At 37.1% G+C, this 21,067-nt stretch overlaps 1 protein-coding gene across 1 annotated transcript in view; it reads right to left on the bottom strand.

Moving 5' to 3' along the window:
* LOC149813566 (uncharacterized) overlaps window positions 1-21,067 on the bottom strand; it is a 58,659-nt gene that overhangs the window by 12,957 nt on the left and 24,635 nt on the right. The window contains exons 4-6 of the mRNA XM_089991979.1: window positions 1,589-1,662; window positions 1,392-1,462; window positions 1,206-1,253 (exon numbers count right to left, since the gene is read on the bottom strand). Coding sequence (XP_089848105.1) covers window positions 1,214-1,253; window positions 1,392-1,462; window positions 1,589-1,662 — 185 coding nt within the window. The 3' untranslated portion in view covers window positions 1,206-1,213. The remainder of the gene's footprint in view (window positions 1-1,205; window positions 1,254-1,391; window positions 1,463-1,588; window positions 1,663-21,067) is intronic.

Genomic DNA, 21,067 nt, shown 5'->3' on the forward strand with positions numbered 1-21,067 from the left:
TGGTGCACCGCCTTTAGACTCACCCAATACCTCCTTAGCCACCTTTCTCATGTCACCCGCTTACTTCACATTGATTCTGAATCATCCTCGAGACACCAATCAGCTTCCTTAACTACCTGCTCTACAAACATTCATTGTTTAGCTCCTTTCAGTGCCCACCACTTAATTCTAGGATCTATCTTATGTCTATCCCTCCTCCTTTATCCGGGCTTGGGACCGACGATGTATAACTAAACAGTTATACACAGGTGGAGTTTCTCTCCATAATATATATATAAGTATACTTATTTCTTGTTAGATTGCTCTTGTTTTTACTCTTTTTACAGGTTCTTCAAATAATGGCGAGATGAATGATTCTAAAAACATTTCGAGAGTATCAAGGATTGATGATATTCAAGATCCTTTATGTAATAGAGCATATGATTAAGCACCCCTTGAAGAGGCGCCAAATGGAAAAACTTGAAGACTATGAAGACATCTTGTGTAATGGGTTTCTTCTTTGTAATTTTGAGGGGGGTGTTAAGATTAATGTAATATTTGTAATAGTATATATATATATAATATAATAATATATATACGGCTAGAACTCTAACTGTTGGGAGCTAGTCAAACTAGTTTGACTAACTCCCAACGGCTAAAATTCTAGCCGTTGGGAGCTCTCTCCCACATGTAGTCTTTCCCTCTTTTTCACTTCTTCTCTCCTCTTCGCTACCTTTCTCTATAAATATGGGATGGTGTGTGCCTTTGTAAGGTGAGAGACTGATGGGTAGTATTAGGGTTGTGTACTATTTTCTTTGAATGCATTGTAGTGAGGCTTGAATGTAATTTTATTTTGTATTTCTTTTAATGTCCATTATAAATAAAATTATTTTACATTTTGACATGTGTCTTCTAATTCTTATGTTTGTTGTTTAAATGTATAATGATTTGAGTCTTGGAGATCATCATGGAATGCATTGAAATCTGCACCATTTCGTGATAATGTGGGCAATCCCTTGGGGTCTGCCTATTAGAAATTGCTTACAATGTAGGAGAGACATGTTTCAACCAAATAAAAGGCCCTAGCTATGATTTATATTTTACACAACATGAAGAGCTATCCAGAGAAAATGTATCAAACTTATGAAGCCATCAAAGGACAGATTTCTACAACAATATAAACATAGAGATATGCTGTCAAGCAGGAGGGGAAAGGAACTGCATACCTGACTCATTAATCAACAAACTCTCCCTTTTCCCTCAGCTGTTGTGCCCTGAAAAAGTCAGATACATTGCATGTGAACATAATATACAAGAACAGGCACCCTCTTCCAGGTAGGTATTTGTTACCCTGTATTAAATGCAGCAGAAACTATACACTAGAAAAATCATTAGAAATGTTGAGCAAATACCATATTGAAGCATCACCAATACCAAGGCCATTGCAAGTTAGTATCATCCCCTTAAATCGACTGAGGTACTCCTGCAACAGAAACGACAGAGCATCCTTGGAATTAGCTACCGAGTGTGAAAGTCATTGGATACTTAAGAAAAAAAATAAACAGATAAACCGCTAATTTCAAATGTCAAGATCAGGTAAGCCTCATACAAGTAGTGTGTATCTTTCAATGTCATAGTTCCCAGCGAGGTCATAATCTAAGCGTTTAGCTGGATCACTTAAAACTGCAAGAACAGATCAAGGAAAATTGAGCTAATAACACAGGTAAATAGTAACAGGTCGTGCATGTGGTGGGACTCCACTTGGTTGGCTCGAGTGCACCATAGCTTGCGCAGCTCGATCCTTCTCTTGCTCGTAGGACTTAGACACCTATTTCCTTATGACCTCCCTAGAACGAACCTCACTCCTAGGAGCTCTAGGTTCAACCGGAAAAAAGTCCAGGATTACAAAAATGACCTACACAAACTCCAAACACAAATACAAGGCCAAAATGCAAGGTGAGGCTAGCCAAAATGCTAGAAAGCAAGCTTACTTCCTCGGGGATGCAACCCTGGCTACAGTCAATTATAAACATAAATCACCCCTCTACAAGGTCCTCTCCACCAGCTTTCCAACGCCCCAAGAAGCGCCAAGAAACTCCTCAAGATGAGAGAGTTACAGCACTCCAAAGATGGCCTCCCAAGACTATCGCAAGCTGGGAGAGGTTCTTTGGCCCCTGCTGTGCGTGCACATAGTGTGTTGCGGCTGCAGTGCTTTGGCTGCTGCTACGACAGCTACTGTGGTTGCAGTAGTTGTCACTGTGGCCACAGTGCCCTTGTGTGTTACCGCTGAGCTACGGTGACTGAGTGCCGTGTGCACTCGGTGAATGAGTGCTCGTAGCAGCGCACATCGGCATAGCTGTAGCTTGTGGGCTGCGGCTGTGCGCAGCATGGGGGAGTCACTGCCGATACTAACCACCCGGCGAGGTAATCAACCCTGGCGAAATCATCCAGCGGTGTGGGGCCCAATCAACTCAAAAGAGCCCTTGTGCCGGCAAAAATGAAGAGAGCATCGAGGGATAGTGGGCAGAGTCACCAGAAAAGGAAGACGTGGATCGACTACTACCGCAACTGCGACAGGGTCTGTTGTGCGCATGCCCAGAAGGCTGCTGGCACTAGCCTCACCAAAGAGAATTCCTTTGATAGTCCCTTGACCAATCAACACGCAACCCCAAGTGTGCCGGCAAAACTGAGATTAGCGTCGATGGAATCTCCGGCGATCGGCCGGAAAACGCCAATGGAGGTGGCAGTTATGCGTGAGCATGTGTGGGAATTCGGAAAAATAGAAGTGTAGTCGATCTCTGAAACAAGGCCACTGATGATAAGATCTCGATGAGAGGATCTCACAAATGCAATTGGCGGAACTGGAAGTGGCCAAAAAATCTGATATAGTTGGCAACGGCCGAATCTATGAAACTGATGAGAATTACGAGTGTGATCTAACTGTGAATTCCACAAAGATCACAATAAATACCAATAAAAAGAGTGATCAAGTATTTGATCTCTGATCTACGCAATGATCCAAGTAAATTATGCCCAAATTCACAAGGATCAAGAACGAGAACCCACCTCAAGTGTGGTAGAGCTCCCGCCGGTCGACACTTGCTGGAAAGCCTCTTAATCGGCCGACCTTAGCTGAGATCTTATGCTCCTCAGCTGCAGCAAAGTGTTGGTAGTCCAATTACCATGGATGATCGCTGGAATTGTACAATTCACCATCGGGAAATGGTGAAGAACTCGGCCAATGCTGAAAGTGTACACCAAATGAGAAGGCCTGATCAGCCAAGGCCACCAGACAATTGGTCGTCCGATGGTCTATATCTAACCTCTAAGGAGTGAATTAGATGATCAACTCTGAAATTGAGGAGGAGATCACCTAATTCTAAGGTCTGCAATTAAGATATATGAGAAAGAAGGGAGAGAAGAGAAGGAAGAAGAGAAGAGAGAAGGGAGAGAGAGAGAGCAATTTCCAATTTCCAAGATGATCCTCAAAGTTGCGCCAAGTGTGCTTTTAAAGGCACAACTTGGGCCTACAAGCAAGTAGATCCCAAAATTCAAAAAGCCAAACCCATAGACCCCATGCACCCACCAAAATGAAATTTCAAAAAGTACAATGGAAAATGGGCTAAGTATTAAACCAAGATCCTCACTGAGCTCACATTCCTCGTGGGTTGAGCTCAAGATGAGAGGCCTACTAGTGGGGTTGTAACAAACCACTACGCTCAGCTATACCTTGGCCTCAAGGTATGAAGTCCGGGATCCTTTCCTTAAGTTCATTCTCAAATACCCATGAAGTGGTGATCTCTCAATTGGTGTCCCATTTTACTAGGTACTTCTTGACAAGCTTGTCATGTAGGCGCCTTCTTCGTGTCTTTAGGATCCAGTTGGGCTTAGTTTGCTCCTCATCCTCGAGTGGTACCTCAAGACTCTCAACCTCTTGTGGAGGCTCTCCCATGTATGGTTTAAGCGTCGACACATGAAAAACCGAGTGTATTCTTGCCCCGAGAGGGACACTACGTCTATAAGTGGCTCGACCAATCTTTCCTTCAATCTTGCAGGGGAAAAAATACTTTGGAAGTAGCTTGGATTGATTGTGATCATTTAGCCCATGAAGTGACTTTTGACTCAAAGCCCTTGAGAGTTGTTTAAGCCAAACCCAATCGCCAATATTGAACTCATGGTCCAAGCGGCCTCTATCATAGAATTGCTTCATACGAGCTTGTGCTTTGGCCATATTAGTCGAGTAATTGGAGGATCTCATTGAAAAAGGTGGAAAAGTGTCATTAGGATCTGATCTGATCCATGTAATGCTTATGTATAGTCTGAGTACATTAGGACCCGAGCCATGTAACATTTCTTTTTATTCGGGTCTGGATACAGCAGACCCGGTCCAATACTTTTGTAATGTAAATTATAAATACACAGTGTTAGGTCACGACAGCCGCAGAACCCCATTGCACTCTCTTCTATGTTTCTCTCTCTCTCTTCTTTCTCAATACAGGTACGGGTGAAAATCTAACATGGTATCAGAGCGTAGATCCATCTAAAAGCTGAAGGCGATTCCAGCAGGAGCAAAGATCAGAAATTTGAGGTTTTCGTCCCTCTCCTTCTACTCTTTTATTCTTCTTGATTCCTTTTCTTCCTTTCTCAATCGTACCTTCTTTTTGAAATCTCTTGTGTACCCACATCTTGCGTGGGTTTTACATTCTAGTGGATTTGTGCTTTACGTGAATCCCATTCACGTGAACCCAGACTGTGGATATATAAAAAAAGGGCTGACAGTATTTCATGTGAATCGATTCACGTGAAACACCCATTTTTCTATTTACTTGATCTTTCATTTGCCCAATCTTCTCCAAATCTCCCTTTGCATATTCGAATATTAAATTGTTTCTCGTGATTCCTTACTGTTATGTTGTGCAATTTATTTCTTGATTATTCATTTCTATACTTGTCCAAAAAAAAATACACTTAACGTGCACGTCAATCTCAGTTTTTTTGGAGTGTATAGAAAAAGGTTCAGTCCCTTCATTCTCTGAATTTGACAGCCTGTGATTCTCTGTTCCTCATCAAAAAAAACAAGAGGAGGAGGGCTAAGCACTTCGTGGATACTCTTGTTGATTTTCATTCTCAATGGATCCTTCATCCCTTCAAACAAATCTTTCTTCAAGTTTTCTCAACCAACTTGTTTATGAAAAGTTGAATACCTCAAATTTCTTGATTTGGAACAGACAAATTATTTCTTTTATAAGGAGTCAAGGTCTCTTAGGACACCTAGATGGAACCACTCCAGTCTCACCAGAATTTGTCCCGAGAAAAGAGAAAGATGATAAAGGGGCGAGTTCGATCGTGTATGTCAAAAATGTAGAATTTCTCAATTGGGAAAGGAAAGATCAATCAGTTGTTGCATACATCACCTCAACCATGTGTCAAGAGGTCCTTGTTTCCATTCCTGACAATTGTACAACACTACAACTCTAGGAGTGACTTGTTCAGACGTATTCGCAGGTTTCACAAACGAGGATGGTTTTTCTAAAAAGGGAATTTCAGTTGCTAAGAAAAGATTCCATGACCATCATGGAATATTTGAACAAGATAAAGATTATCACAGATCAGCTTGCAATTATAGGATATGCAGTAAGTGACAATGACATGGTGCAACAAACTCTGAGTGGATTGGGATTTGACTACAATATGATAGTCACTTCACTGTTGTGCCTTCTTGCTCTTCCTACCTTTGATGAGCTACGAGCCAAATTGATCCAGTATGAAATGACTCTAAAGGGTTTCTCTAAAGAAACCCATATTCACACAAATTCCCAAGAAGTTTTTGCCACAGGAGTGACTTATGGTAGAGGACGATGACGAGGAGGACAAGAGCGAAGTGGACAAGGGGGGCCTGATCGGCTTCCCACTCCCAATATGTTAGCTCATGCATAGGGACAAAGATCCATCCCCACTTGCTTCCTTCGTAACAAAAAGGAGCATATCAAGGCGAATTGTTGGCATAATCCAAAGAATAAAGGAATGGGTCCACAGGCAAAAACCAAAAGAAAGTTCACCCATACCAGAGACAGTGGAGAGATTAAAGATCTTCTGATATCTGCCTTGTCAGAGTTGAAATTGAAGCAGAGTGATGAAGGCACTTGGTTTGTAGACTCAGAAACAACGACTCATGTGACAGGCGATGCAGGTAAACTTTCTAACCCTACTCCTTATTTTGGAAAAAGTAAAATTCCCACTGGACATGGATCCCACCATCCTGTTTCTCATGTTGGAAAAATTGTCATTCCCATGTCATATTTCACTTTTATCCTTTTTGATGTTCTTCATGCTCCTGACATCAAGAAAAATATTGTCTCTGTTTCCAAGCTTATTGATGATAATAATGCTTTAGTTGAATTCACTCCCTTCTCTGTGTAGGTCAAGGACCTACGCACGAGGGAAACATTCGTTGAAGGAAAGAGACTAGGCAATATGTATGTTTTTGAAGAAGCTTCATGTCATGTTGTCTGCCCTATTCATCTTGATTCGAAGTCTTCATTAGAGTCATGTTCATCCTCTTCTGCTAATGTTTTTAGTATTTCTGAACGTAATAAGTCATTCTTATGGCATAGTCGATTAGGACATTGTGGGAGTCATTTTATTGAGAAACTTGTCTCTAATAATCTCATTCCAAAAGAAAGTCTCAATGGGGATGAGAGCAGTCACAAGTGTATCAGTTGTCTTTCATGCAAGAGTCATGTATTGCATTTTCATTCCATTAATAAGAGAGCTTCAAAACCTTTTGAGATAATTTGTTCTGATGTATTGATGTATGGAGACCCGCCCCAATTGTCTTTGGATCTGGGAGCAGATACTATCTAATCTTTGTTGATAATTATTCTCGATACACTTGGATACTTTTCATAAAAACTAAGTCGGAAGTTTTCTCTTTGTTTCAAAATTTTCTTAGTCAAAAATCAATTTTCTGAGTCCATTAAATTTTTTCAATGTGATGGAGGTGGGGAATGCTCATCCCGTGATTTTATTTATTTCCTCAAAAATAACGGAATAGGAAGAAGGGCATCATGTCCACACACCCCTCAACAAAATGGGATTGTTGAACGAAAACATAGGCATATTGTTGAAAGTGCTATGAGTATGCTTCATGACAGTAATCTTCCCATCAACCTATGGACAGAAGCTTTCCAATATGTCGTACATGTGATAAATAGACTGCCTATGGTTGTTCTGGAAAATAAGTCTACTTATCACCGTCTTTTTGGAGCTCACCCTAGTTATCATGATCTGCGTGTTTTTGGATGTGTTTGTTATGTGTCTATTGATCAATCCCTGATAAACAAGTTTCAGGACAAGGCCCAGAAGTGTAAATTTGTGGGATATGCAGATGACTACAAAGGATATAGGTGTTATGATCCCACCAACAAATGCATCAGAATCTCAAGAAATGTTGTCTTTGATGAACAAAATTTTGATCACGGAGCTGAAGCAACGAATATATTTCCCAACTCAACTGAAGTTTACTATCCTTGGCTGAGTTCAGAACTTTTTGTTGGCTCCAACGAAGCATGTTCATCTGATTGTGTGCAGCAAGAAGAAGAGATGTTTGAGAACACTGATACGTCGGGATCACAGAATGCGGAGGAAGTACCAAGCAGATATAAAGGCATCTTCTATTCTAGACAGAGACTGACAACATCAAGGCATTTAGATCATGCCTCAGTCATCGATCCTACTTCCTCTCATACTCTTGAGGTCAGAAAATCAAACGTCATACGACAACCTATTTACAGGTGGGTTAGCTATAACAACTTCTCCTTAGATCTTCAACTCTTTTTAACTACTCTCAATAAGGAGGACGAGCCCATTATGTATTATTAGGCAGCCACTTCTACCAAATGGGTAGAAGCCATGAATGATGAAATGCAGGCCTTGCATGAATGTGGAACCTGGGAAGTTGTTCCCAGACCACCTGACAGAAATGGTGTCGAATGTAAATGGGTCTACAAAATAAAGTACAAGCCAGATGGAACCATTGAACAATATAAGGCAAGGCTTGTGGTGAAAGGATTCACCCAAGAAGCAGGGCAAGACTATGATGAGACTTTTAGTCCGGTTGTGAGAATGGGAACAATTCGAATTATTATTTCTTTGGCTATTGAACATGGATGGAAGTTGAGTCAGCTTGATGTGAAAAATGCATTCCTGCATGGGGATTTGAAGGAGGAAGTCTACATGGAACAACCTCCTGGATATCAAGAACTAAGTTGTAAAACCCATGTGTGCAGGCTAAAAAGAGCTATCTATAGTCTGAAGCAAGCATCTCGCTCTTGGTTTGATAGCTTCTCGCTAGAAATTCAGAAACATGGATTTTCACGTTCCATACTGGACCACTCATTATTTATTTTTAGAAGTCAGACTGTGACCACTCTGTTATTAATTTATGTTGATGACATTATCATCACAGGAAACTCTGAAGCCCATGTCCAAGAAGTAAAAAGCTTACTAGGTCAGAGGTTCAAAATGAAAGATCTTGGAGTCCTGTGTTATTTTCTTGGTGTAGAAGTTGATAATCAGGCTCATGGGTTGACACTCACTCAGCACAAGTACACCGTAGGTGTCCTCAGCAAGGCAGGCATGAAAGACTGTAAACCTCTAGAAACTCCGAGTGTGCTTCATCAAAAACTTAGCGCTCATGATGGAGATCTATGTGATGCCCCCACCAGGTATCAAAGCATAATAGGAATGTTACAGTACCTCGCATTCACTAGACCTGATATTGTTTATTCAGTCAATCAAGTGTCTCAATTTATGCATACACCACGTACTGGACATATGGAAGCGGTCAAGAGGATCCTTAGATATCTGAAAGGGACTATTGGGGATGAATTGATATATTCACCACAGTCATATGGCAAGGATGAGCATGAACTTATTGTTAAAATGTATCTCTCTTTATGTAAATATTTACATATATATATAAAGAGAGATACATATGTTAGAAAGTGAGTTGGAATACATTGGGTTCAATAATGAACTCATACTTATGCACATGGAGTGCAAATATACCCATTAAAGGGAAACAACATAAGCATATAATGTGCTAACACATAAAACCCATAAAAAGGGAAAAATATGACATAAAGTCATAAGTTGCATATCATTGAAGAATAATGGAGAAGGGGTAAAAACCCCATTACAATGGAGCATAAGCTCTCTCAAGAATACAAAATACAAAGGGGAAATCCCTTATTTATAAGCATGAAAAGGGACCACCTTAAGGGCTCCCAAAGGGGACGTTGGAGAGCCCCCAACGGTCACATTTGTGACCGTTGGGGGCTCCCAACGTCACTTTTGGGAGGCCCCCAATGTGGTACGAAATCCAAAAATATAAAAAACAAAAAATAAAAATAAAACAAAAATTACAATGCATATTCCAATTGGAATATGCGTAAAATGCTAATTTACAAGAATACCCTTGAGGGTATTTTAGGAAGATAAAATATATATATTTTTATATATATAAATAGAGATATGTATACATATATATATGTATACGTATCTTTATATATATATATATATATAAATATATATATATATATGTACATTTAAGGATCAACATATTTTAACACCCCCCCTCAATCTTTGCGGGGAAACGAAAAGATTGAACAAAGGACAAGACTCCAAGAGGCTCCGGCAAGGATGCAATGGAACTTGAAAAGGCCTTCCTCCTATTGTCTTTAAATTTCCCGAACTATCCAAGGTACTTCTCTTTGTCCTATCTCCAAGATCCTGTGAAATAAAAACAAAGAAACAAGTAAAACAAATCTTTGTACTTTTATTCAAATGAAACATTTCTAACTAGCACAGGTTAGAAGAGATGCAAATTATGCAAAAATGACACTAGAGTTTCAAAATCATATATCATGTTTAAAACAAAATGAGCGGAAGCAAATTATGCAGAAATAAATTGCAAGAATGCATAATGCATTCATAAGGTCCAACGTTGGACAAATATAACCCCATAATGGGGAATAACAAAATGGTCCACTAAGGGACACCACAATAAGTCTACGAAGAGGCATGATATACATAAACATTATTGAATGAGGGCCCAAAAAGGCCATAAAGAGCATATGCATATACTTATCATGAAATGAATTAATACTCAAAGAACTCTTTAATAAACATGCTTCAAACATGTAATGAAGTGCCAAACAAGAGAAACAAAGTCTCCAAGCATACTTTAGGCAAAATAAACCCAAGAGTTCACAAGGTTTTAAAATCATTTATGAAAGACATACTTAATACACATTTTGCATATAAGGGTGGCAAAAACCATAAGCACTTAATATATAGATTAAATGCTAAGAAATCAACTTGATATGCATATCAAAAAATATGATTTGCTTGAAAAACACAAGTCATGAATGAAATTTTGCAAATTTCAACAAAAGTTTATCCATTACAAACATCTTCCTCATTAGTCCTCCAAAACCCATAAATCAAGTGTATAAGCTACTAGATCAAGAACATAAAGCCATTAAAGGCCAAAGACACACACAAAGGTGTGTAAAAGAACCTCTTGTCTACATATAATAATACTTGAAATAAGTGCATCTACGACAAGAACAAGAGAATACATGCCAACATGGACTAAAAAGTATATCTTGTCTACGTAAAAAATACACTTAAAACAAAATATGTTCAGCTACTAGAACAAGAGTAATAAGCCAACCATGGGCAAAAAACACAATGCATATCTTGTCTACATAAAATGGCACTTGAAATGAGTGAAATAAGCCAACCATGGGCATACATCTAAGTGACTAGAACAAGAACACAAACGCCAACATAGGCTAAAAATCACACACCATGGTATGAATCAACGTGCCTTATCTACATATAAAAACACTCAAGTCAAATGTGTTCAGCTACTAGACCAAGAGAGCAAAAAAGCCAACAAAGGGCTAAAAACACACTAAGGTGTAATAAAATTCTTGTCTATATACGATGACACTTAGATAATGGGCATAAAAGGAAAAGACTTTTGAGGCAATAAACTTGTAATGAAAATAAACCTCGAGTGAAACAATATTCCCTTTTAAAAAAGAATACTCATAATAACATTTTGGAATAAATGCAAGTAAAACGTATCTTCAACAAGATACTACAACCGATAAAATAAAATTCTTGAGAACAAATGTGTGAACATACACACACCAAGAACACTTAGAATACTTGTGCAAAATCACAAGAACACAAAATCATAAATGTGTAAATGCACTCATAAGATTCATAAACAAGAAAAGGTTGGGCAATAATCCCAAAACCCTTGATTTTTAATATACCTTAAAACATTTAAGGTTTTAAAACACCATATGTCCATCACATTTACATAGAAGCATCCATAATATCAATGGCCACAAGAGAAAAAATGAGTGACACACTCATAATTAGAGATCATACAACAAATCATTTTAGAGTCCCAAGGTGCCCATAACTCACCTCAACAACCATCTATAATATGGAAGGTGGACAAACTAAAATGATATAACACGAGGTGCCCATAACTCACCTCAACAAACATCTCTAATATAACAATAATAAGGCCAAATAAAAGATGCATTAAATAACATGTGATGGACAAATATAAATGCCACAAAAAGGCAATAAACACTTAAGGAATCATTTTTCAAAGAAAAGAGGACCGATTAAAAAATTGAATCAAAAGGTCCAATAATCAATAATGTGCTTTATAACAACAATTTTGCATAAACACAAATTATGCTTAATCTACAAACAAGTCATTTATGCCAAAAAGGACTTATTAAGCAATAAACACAACATAAAGAATTCATCAAGACAATCAAGCTTTTAAACAAAGAAATCATAAGAACCGTGATGGTTCACAAAGAAGGCTTTAACACAATACTTAAGGAATGAATATTTAAAACACTTGAAAATTTATAAATTTGGGATTAAATCCCATACAAAAACCTTTGATTGTGATGAGATATGCGGAAACATTCAAAGTGCTAAAAGCACTTACAATGATTTAAAAAAGGACTCAATATCTAAATTCATTATATTTTTCACAAAAATAAATGTGCATAAAGGCTCCATAATGCAAAAATGTCTACGAAGAGACAATACACATGTGAGCACAAAAGGCTTTATAAAAGATGTGCACGAAGGCACTCATACAATACTTGAACAAATACACACCAAGGTGTAAACAAACATGCACTAAGCCATATATTTCATAAAAAAAGAGGGAATGCATACAAGCGCAAATATTTGAGAAACAAATGTGCACAAAACACAAAAATACACAAAAGTGAGCAAGTATGCACTTTATAAAAAGAGCAATGCTTGAAATTCTCAAACTTTAACAATTGCAATTTAGGACAAAGAAAACCATATTTATGGTCAATGTAGGCATTTTTAAAAGATATTATTAAGAGGTTTCGAAACCTTATGAAAAATACAAACCAACAAGTTTATAAAGATGAAAAATGAAATCATTTATACCAAAAGGATGCAAAAGATGAACTATGCACTCTATGTAGTGTGAGAAATTCCTTTTAAAAAATCTTTCCTAATGGTTTATCATAAACAATTTTTTTTTTTTTAAAAAAAGAAACATTGAAAAACTTTTAGGAGTTCTTATAAGTTATCATTAACAAGAACTACTTTAGGATTCAACAAGGATTTTTAGATGTGAGAGATTTTCATATAAGGATTATATCAAATTTTTCAAAAAATGCACTAAAATTCATAATCAAAAAGAGGAACTCAAATCAAATTAGGGTTCATATGAGAGTTAAGAAATTTTAAGCAAAGATCATTACTTTAGCAAGAAATCATATAATTTTAAAAATTAACTTATAGGTCAATCATGAGATAGTTATGTAAGAATTATAAATCTCACATAATTGAAGGTAATTTTTTTTTAAAAAAAACATAAATTGCTATTATATGCGATGAGTAGTTCGATAAACACAAATTATATATTTGAACAACAAACGAGTTCACCAAATTTGAGGGAGATAATTTTAAAATATACGAGCACACGAAATGTGAAAAGACATAATTCAACTATCATAACCATTAAACGAACAAACTATATGCAAGAAACATATTTTCAAATGCATAATATTTTAAGAAAAGGGATACATACCGAATAACTTCAAAGCAAAAAGGAAGAGCAATGAATACTTCACCATTTCTTGAGCGACACACTTTCCGTTGCACCAAAGGACAACCCCATCGTGACCTTGCTCTGATACTATGTTAAAAAGTGAGTTGGAATACATTGGGTTCAATAATGAACCCATACTTATGCACATGGAGTGCAAATATACCCATTAAAGGGAAACAACATAAGCACATAATGTGCTAACACATAAAACCCATAAAAAGGGAAAAATATGACATAAAGTCATAAGTTGCATATCATTGAAGAATAATGGAGAAGGGGTAAAAACCCCATTACAATGGAGCATAAGCTCTCTCAAGAATACAAAATACAAAGGGGAAATCCCCTATTTATAAGCATGAAAATGGACCACCTTGGGGGCTCCCAAAGGGGACGTTGGAGAGCCCCCAACGGTCACATTTGTGACCGTTGGGGGCTCCCAACGTCACTTTTGGGAGGCCCACAATGTGGTACGAAATCCAAAAATATAAAAAACAAAAAATAAAAATAAAACAAAAATTACAATGCATATTCCAATTGGAATATGCGTAAAATGCTAATTTACAAGAATACCCTTGAGGGTATTTTAGGAAGATAAAATATATATATTTTTATATATATAAATAGAGATATGTATACATATATATATATATATATATGTATACGTATCTTTATATATATAAATATATATATGTACATTTAAGGATCAACATATTTTAACAACATATACATATATACATCATGTATATATGTATATGTATCTATCTTTATATATATATATATATGTAAATATATATGTTTCTTTTTTCTTGTAAAACCCGCAAGGGTATTTTAGTCATTTCTCTTTTGCGCATATTCATAATTATGAATATGTTGTAATTCTTTTTGTATTTTTTACTTTTCTTCCTTTTCTTTTTTTCTTTTCATTTTTTTGTCTTTTTTGTTTGTTGACTCAAAGTCAACTTGGAGGGCTCAACACTAGTTGTTGAGCCTCTCCAACGGTTAGAATTCTAACCGTTGGAGGGGCGCCAACAGCTAGTGGAGCCCCTCCAAGGCTCCTTTTCCTATTATAAATAGGGGAGTTCCCCCTTTGTAAAATGCACTTCTTGGAGCTTTTGTTCTCCATTCTTCTCAATAAAATTCTTTATATTTTGTATGCCTTTGTGCATTTGAGTTTCTTTATTGTACCTTTGTGTACATTTGTTCTAAGTGTTCTTGTGCATTTGTGCACATTGGTGGTGTTGTGCTTATCGCACACTTTATCTCATTTTTGAGATATTTTCACACTTATTATATATTGTGATGCAGACTAGGCAGGAGATCCTGATTAACAAAGATCTACATCAGGATATTGTGTCTTCATTGGAAGAAATTTAGTCTCTTGGAGCAGTAGAAAGCAAAAAGTTATTGCTAGATCAAGCACTGAGGCTGAGTACAGATCCATGGTTGTTGCTACTGCCGAAGCCACATGGATCAGGCATCTACTAACTGAAGTAGGAGAAAAGATCTTTCACTGTATCCTACTATGTGACAATCAAAGTGCTATCAACATGTCATTCAATCCAGTCCATCAGAGTCGTGCTAAGCACATTGAGATCGACCAACACTTTGTGAGACAAGATTGAAGAAAAAGAGATTGAGTCTGAGTTCGTCAGTACTGAAAGACAAGTTGCAGACATATTCACCAAAGGGTTAACAAAGGATCATTTTTGGATGCTTAAAGGCAAGTTGTTCATGGTCACTTGAGGGGGGTCAAAAAGGTGGAAAGTGTCATTAGGATCCAATCTGGATCCGATCTAATCCATGTAATGCTTATGTACAGTCTGAGTGTAACATTTCTTTTTATTCGGGTCTGGATACACCAGACCCGGTCCAATACTTCTTTAATGTAAATTATAAATACACAGTGTTAGGTCACAATTTCTATTCAGAAATCGTGATAGCCGCAGAACCCCATTGCACTCTCTTCTCCGTTTCTCTCTCTCTCTCTCTTCTTTCCCAATACAGGTGCGGGTGAAAATCTAGCATTCATCACGTGTCTTGAATTGTTGATCAACTTCCAAAAGTTGAGCACTCCCATGCTCATACAACACATGATTGGGCGGTGGTAACCATACAATGCTTCGAATAGACTCATGTCGATGGTGGGGTGATGACTTGTGTGTAATGAAGTATGTGAAAAAATAAAGAATGCTATAAGCATTCACAATGACCAACAATGGTCCAATACACAAGAGAGATAATAGCCAAGTCCACTATGGGACAACATAAACAAGCCTTGAGAAAGGCACAAACTAAAAAATAAATACACTTTATTGAAGGAGAGAGCTCTCAAGCATAAAGAATACAAAGGGGGTCACCCCTATTTATACACCCCAAAAGGGGTCTCAAAAGGAGAGCCAAAAGGGGGCTCCCACAGAGTCGTTGGGAGCCCCCAACGGTCACAAATGTGACCGTTGGGGGCCCCAACGACTCTATATGGGGCCCCTTTTGGGTTGGATTTTGAGACACAAAAATAAAAAGAAATAGTTGTTTATTAAAACAACTATGTGAAAAGTTAATAATACCCCTATCGGGTATTATATATATATATATATATACACATATATATATATATATATTAACACCCCTCCTCAAACTTTATGGGGAGATGATTGAAAGTTTGCCAAGAAGAAATGTAAAGCGAGGAGCAAGAAAAGTTTTAGTGAAAAAATCCGCTAACTGATATTCTGATGTGACATATGGCAGAGTAACTGTTTCTCGTAGGTACTCATCACGAACATAGTGGCAGTCCATCTCTATATGTTTGGTGTGCTCATGAAAGGTGTGATTACTGGCAATATAAATGGCACTTTTGTTGTCACAACATAGCTTTGAAGCACCTGTAATGTTAACTCTCATATCTTTGAGAAGACTTTGAAGCCAAACAAGTTCCATAGTAATAGTTGTCATAGCCCAGTATTCAGCTTCAGTAGAGGATAGCGAGACTTTCTGTTGCTTCTTGTGTCTCCAAGCAATTAAGGAATCTCCTAAAAAGACACAAAAGCCAATAGTTGAGATTCTATCATTAGAGTTACCTCCCCAATCTGCATCAGTATAAGCAAGTAAATCCAAAGAAGAAGATGAGGATAGAAATAACCCTTTAGTTATGGTGTTTTTGATGTATCGAACGACCCGGAGCACGACACTCATGTGCACAATTGTAGGAGCATGCTGAAATTGTCTAGCATATTGAACAGCATGAACGATGTCTGGTCTAGTGATAGTCAGATATGTGAGAGATCCAATGAGTTGTCTGTAGGGTGTGGGATCTTCTAGAAGAATCCCATCCTTCAACCTTAATTTTGCGTTAATTACTTCTGGAGTCTCTACCTTTTTATCATCTGAAATTCCAGATTTAGTACATATATTCGCAGCAAGTTACATTTGTGACAGTATATATCCTCGGGGAGAATATGCAACTTCAATGCCGAGAAAATATCTAAGGAAACCTAAATCAGACATGTCAAAACTATCTTTTAACATATTTTTAACATTAATAATACTAATTTAATCATTTCCTATGATAATCATGTCATCAACATAAAGTAATAAGATAGCAATACTATTACTTACGCTTTTGACAAAGCAGTGTCAATATAACATGAACGAAATCCTAATTTAATCATGATATCACTAAAACGATCATACCAAGCCTTGAAAGTTTGTTTAAGACTATATAAAGCTTTTAAAAGTTTAAGAGTTTAACCTTGTCCAATATTAACTCCGGGCGGTGGATCCACATATACTTCTTCATTTAGATTTTCATTTAGGAATGCATTTTTCACATCGAGTTGATATATAGGCCATTTTTTGGTTGATGCAACAGCTATTAAGGTTCTAACACTTGTCATTCTAGCTACAAGGGCAAATGTTTCCTCGTAGTCAATTTCATATTTTTGTGAATATCCCTTAGCTACTAATCTGACTTTACATCTTTCCAAGGACCCATCGCCTTTGGTTTTAACCTTAAAGACCCAACGGCATCCAATAGGTTTTTTATTTGGAGGAAGCTTGACTATTTCTCAAGTATTAACCTTTTTTAGAGCATCTAATTCTATCTTCATTGCTTCAATCCAATGAGGTAGAGTTTTGGCTTGATTATAATGAGTGAGTTCATAATATGAGTATAAGACTATTAGGCATGCCCGATAATTTGGTGCAAGAGACTCATATGACACAAACCTATTGGGTGGAATGGATTCTCTAGAAGGCTGCCTAACGGGGGTTTCTTCCAAGGATTTGGTAAGTTGAAAAAATTTCTCCAAGGCACTAATAGGCCTTTCTTGTTCTCTTCGAGTATAAACATGAATATTTTCATTATTAGTATCACCATTATGTGGTGATATTTCAATATTGGATACTTCACAAGTATCATCTATACTTTCAAGATGATTCATAGAATCATAACAAATATCATCTATAAGATCATGTAAGAACATGTAGTCAATTTCATTTGGTTTATCTAGCTTTTCAAAACCATTTTCATCTTCCAAAAAAGTCACGTCTTTTGAAACATATAGTTTGTTATTTTTGAAATCAAAACACTTATAACCTTTTTATTTTTCCCATAACCTAGCAAACCACATTCAATTGCCTTTGGAGACAACTTATCTCTCTTATGTGAGAGAACAAAGCATTTACAAGTTACAACCAAAGATGCGAAGGCGATTGAAGTCGGGGGAAAATTTAAAAAGTTTTTCACAAGGAGAAACATCCTTTAATTTAGAAGAAGGCATTTGATTGATTAAGTATGTTGAAGTTCCAACGGCTTTGGCCCAAAAAAATTTCAAATATTTTTATAAATAAGCAATGTTCAAGCGGTTTCTATAATATGTCTATGTTTTCTTTTCGCTAGTCCATTTTGTTGTGGAGTTCTAGGGCATGATCTTTGATGGCAAATTCTATTTTGTTTTAAATAATTTTGAAATTCGTTGGACAAGTATTCTCCACCGGAATCGGATCTAAGAATGGATATATTACTTTGAAATTAATTTTGTGTTTTTATATGAAAGTCTTTAAAGAAGAAAAATACTTCTGATTTATGATCGAGGAAATAAATCCAAACATAACGAGTAAAGTCATCAATAAAAGTGACATAGTTAGACATGACTGGAGATGGACTCCAAACATCCGAGTGCACCAATTCAAAAGGTCTTGTGGAAAGAAAAATTCTAGTTGAAAATGGAATAAACTTCATTTTTCCAAAAATGCAATCTTTTGCAATTAATGTCGTTTTCTTTATAAAATTTGTTTCCGAATGAAAAAAGATACATTTTTGAATAACTTGAATATCCAAGTCTTTTATGCCAAGTTTCAATGTTTTTATCTTGGACATAAGTACAAAAAGAGTTTGTAGGAAGGTTTACATGATCCATATAGTAGAGGTCCCCCTTCCTATGGCCTTGCCCAATCCGCTTCCGTACGCAAAGCAACCATTAGATGAAAAAGATATTTCACATACATGGTCGGCAATTTGGGAAACCGAAAAAAGATTCAAATTTAACTTTAGAACTACTCTTATTTTTGGAACAAAAAGGTTTTGAGAGTTTTTAGAGTTAAGTGTTCCAATACTTGTGATTTTTAAAAAAGTTCCATCGGCCGTAGAAACACATGAACTTTTTGAATTGGTGCATACATCGGTTAATGCATTTTCATGTAGGGTCATATGAAAGGATGCTCCGGAGTCTAAAATCCAAGAATACGTACCGGGTGATGATGTAGACACAATGGCCGCAATGTGGAGGAAGTAGCTTTGAGAATTTGTTGTAGAGCCATAGATATTTGACCAAGTGTTTCTTTGAGGTCGCCATTCTTGCCATCTTCTTCTTTGGTGGTAGATTCTTCAAGGGATGTCACCTTAGGCTTGAATGTTCCATTTAGCTTTGGGCAAGTGGGTTTAATGTAACCCGACTCATAGCAATAATGACATATAATCATCTTTCTTCCTCCACTATTGTTTCTATGTTTTCCAAAATGGGGTGGTTTATAGGTTTTGACATTATTACCGAGTTTGGATACGACAAGCACTTTATCAATGTTCTTACTCATGCCAAGCCTAGTTTCCTCTTATGTGATTTCAGCAATAGCGTCTTCTATTGGTGGAAAAATAGATCTATGGAGTGATGACCTCACTTGTTCAAATTTGAGACGTAGCCCAAGCAAAAATTAGAATAATCGATCTTGTTCCATTTATTTTTGCCTTAGTTCAATATCCTCCATAGCTACCCATTTTGGCTCTAAAAGAGCCAACTCATCCCATAGAAGATTTAATGCAATATAGTAATCTTGTATGCTTGAATCACCTTCTTTGGTGGTTCTAATTTTTTTTGCAAAAAATATGCTCTTGCAAGGTCTCTTTGAGTATACATACCCTTCATAAAGAACCAAGCCTAATTGGCTCGACGAAATTTAACTATATTAGCACATACCTTGAGTTCGACATTGTTCATGAACCAAACAAGGATTTTGGCATGGTTGCTCACCCAATCTTCAACTTTCTTTTGGTGGTCTTCAATGGCTTTGAGGCGAGCGTCTCCCTCAAGAGCTTTTTCATGACCTCCTTCCATCTTAGTGAGCTTCAATTGGGGTTCCGGAATAGAACCCATAACATAACTCCAAAGTTTCTTACCTTTGAGGTTGTTCTCTATTGTCGATGCCCACATCATGTAGTTCTTTCCATTAAGCTTGAAGGATAGGTCAATTTTGGATTTCATGATGTCACCAAAGAGTGTGAAGGATAGAGACTATATGTGAAAATAAATATCACGCTTCTTCCTCTAAGAACCGAATGGCTTTGATACCATGTAATGAAGTATGCAGAAAAAATAAAGAATGCTATAAGCATTCACAATGACCAACAATGGTCCAATACACGAGAGATAATAGCCAAGTCCACTATGGGACAACATAAACAAGCCATGAGAAAGGCACAAACTAAAAAATAAATACACTTTATTGAAGGAGAGAGCTCTCAAGCATAAAGAATACAAAGAGGGTCACCCCTATTTATACACCCCAAAAGGGGTCTCAAAAGGAGAGCCAAAAGGGGGCTCCCATAGAGTCGTTGGGAGCCCCCAACAGTCACAAATGTGACCGTTGGGGGCCCCAACGACTCTATGTGGGGCCCCTTTTGGGTTGGATTTTGAGACAAAAATAAAAGGAAAAAGAAAAATAAAAGAAAAGAAAATAAAAAGTGAAAAGGAAAAAGAAATAGTTGTTTACTAGAACAACCATGTAAAAAGTTGATAATACCCCTATCGGGTATTATATATACATATATATAGACAAATATATATATATATATGTATAGTTACATATATTTTAACATTGTGTAGTAACAATATTCAGCCCATGAGAGAAGCATAGTCTGTTATTTGGGCTTAGTGCTAGCAAAGCACCGTAGGTATGTCTCTAAGGTATTGTTCACCACCCTGGTTTACCCATCATTTTGTGGGTGGTTTGCCAAACTAAACTTCATTTTCATGCCACATAACTTGACATATTCTCTCCAAAAGTTGCTAGGGAACACTGCACCACGATCACATACAATGGTCTTTGGCATGCCATATAATTTGCCAACATTATCTTGGAAGCTTTCCACCATATTTTGGATAGTGTAATTTGCTAGAAGTGCCATGAAATGGGCATATTTGGTCAAGCGGTCAACCATCACATAGATGACCTCCTTGCGATTGGAGGGAGGAAGGGCCTCAATGAAGTCCATGGAGATATCTCCCCACGCCCCAGTGGGTATTGGGAGTGGGGTTAGGTGTCCTGGAGTCTTGAACGCTTCATACTTGTTGGCTTGACACACTTGGCGCTCCCTCAAATACTTTATTATCGTAC

Source organism: Nuphar pumila, chromosome 16 (genome assembly GCF_984573655.1).
Source record: "Nuphar pumila chromosome 16, dmNupPumi1.hap1.1, whole genome shotgun sequence".
In the NCBI taxonomy this organism is placed as follows: Eukaryota; Viridiplantae; Streptophyta; class Magnoliopsida; order Nymphaeales; family Nymphaeaceae; genus Nuphar; species Nuphar pumila.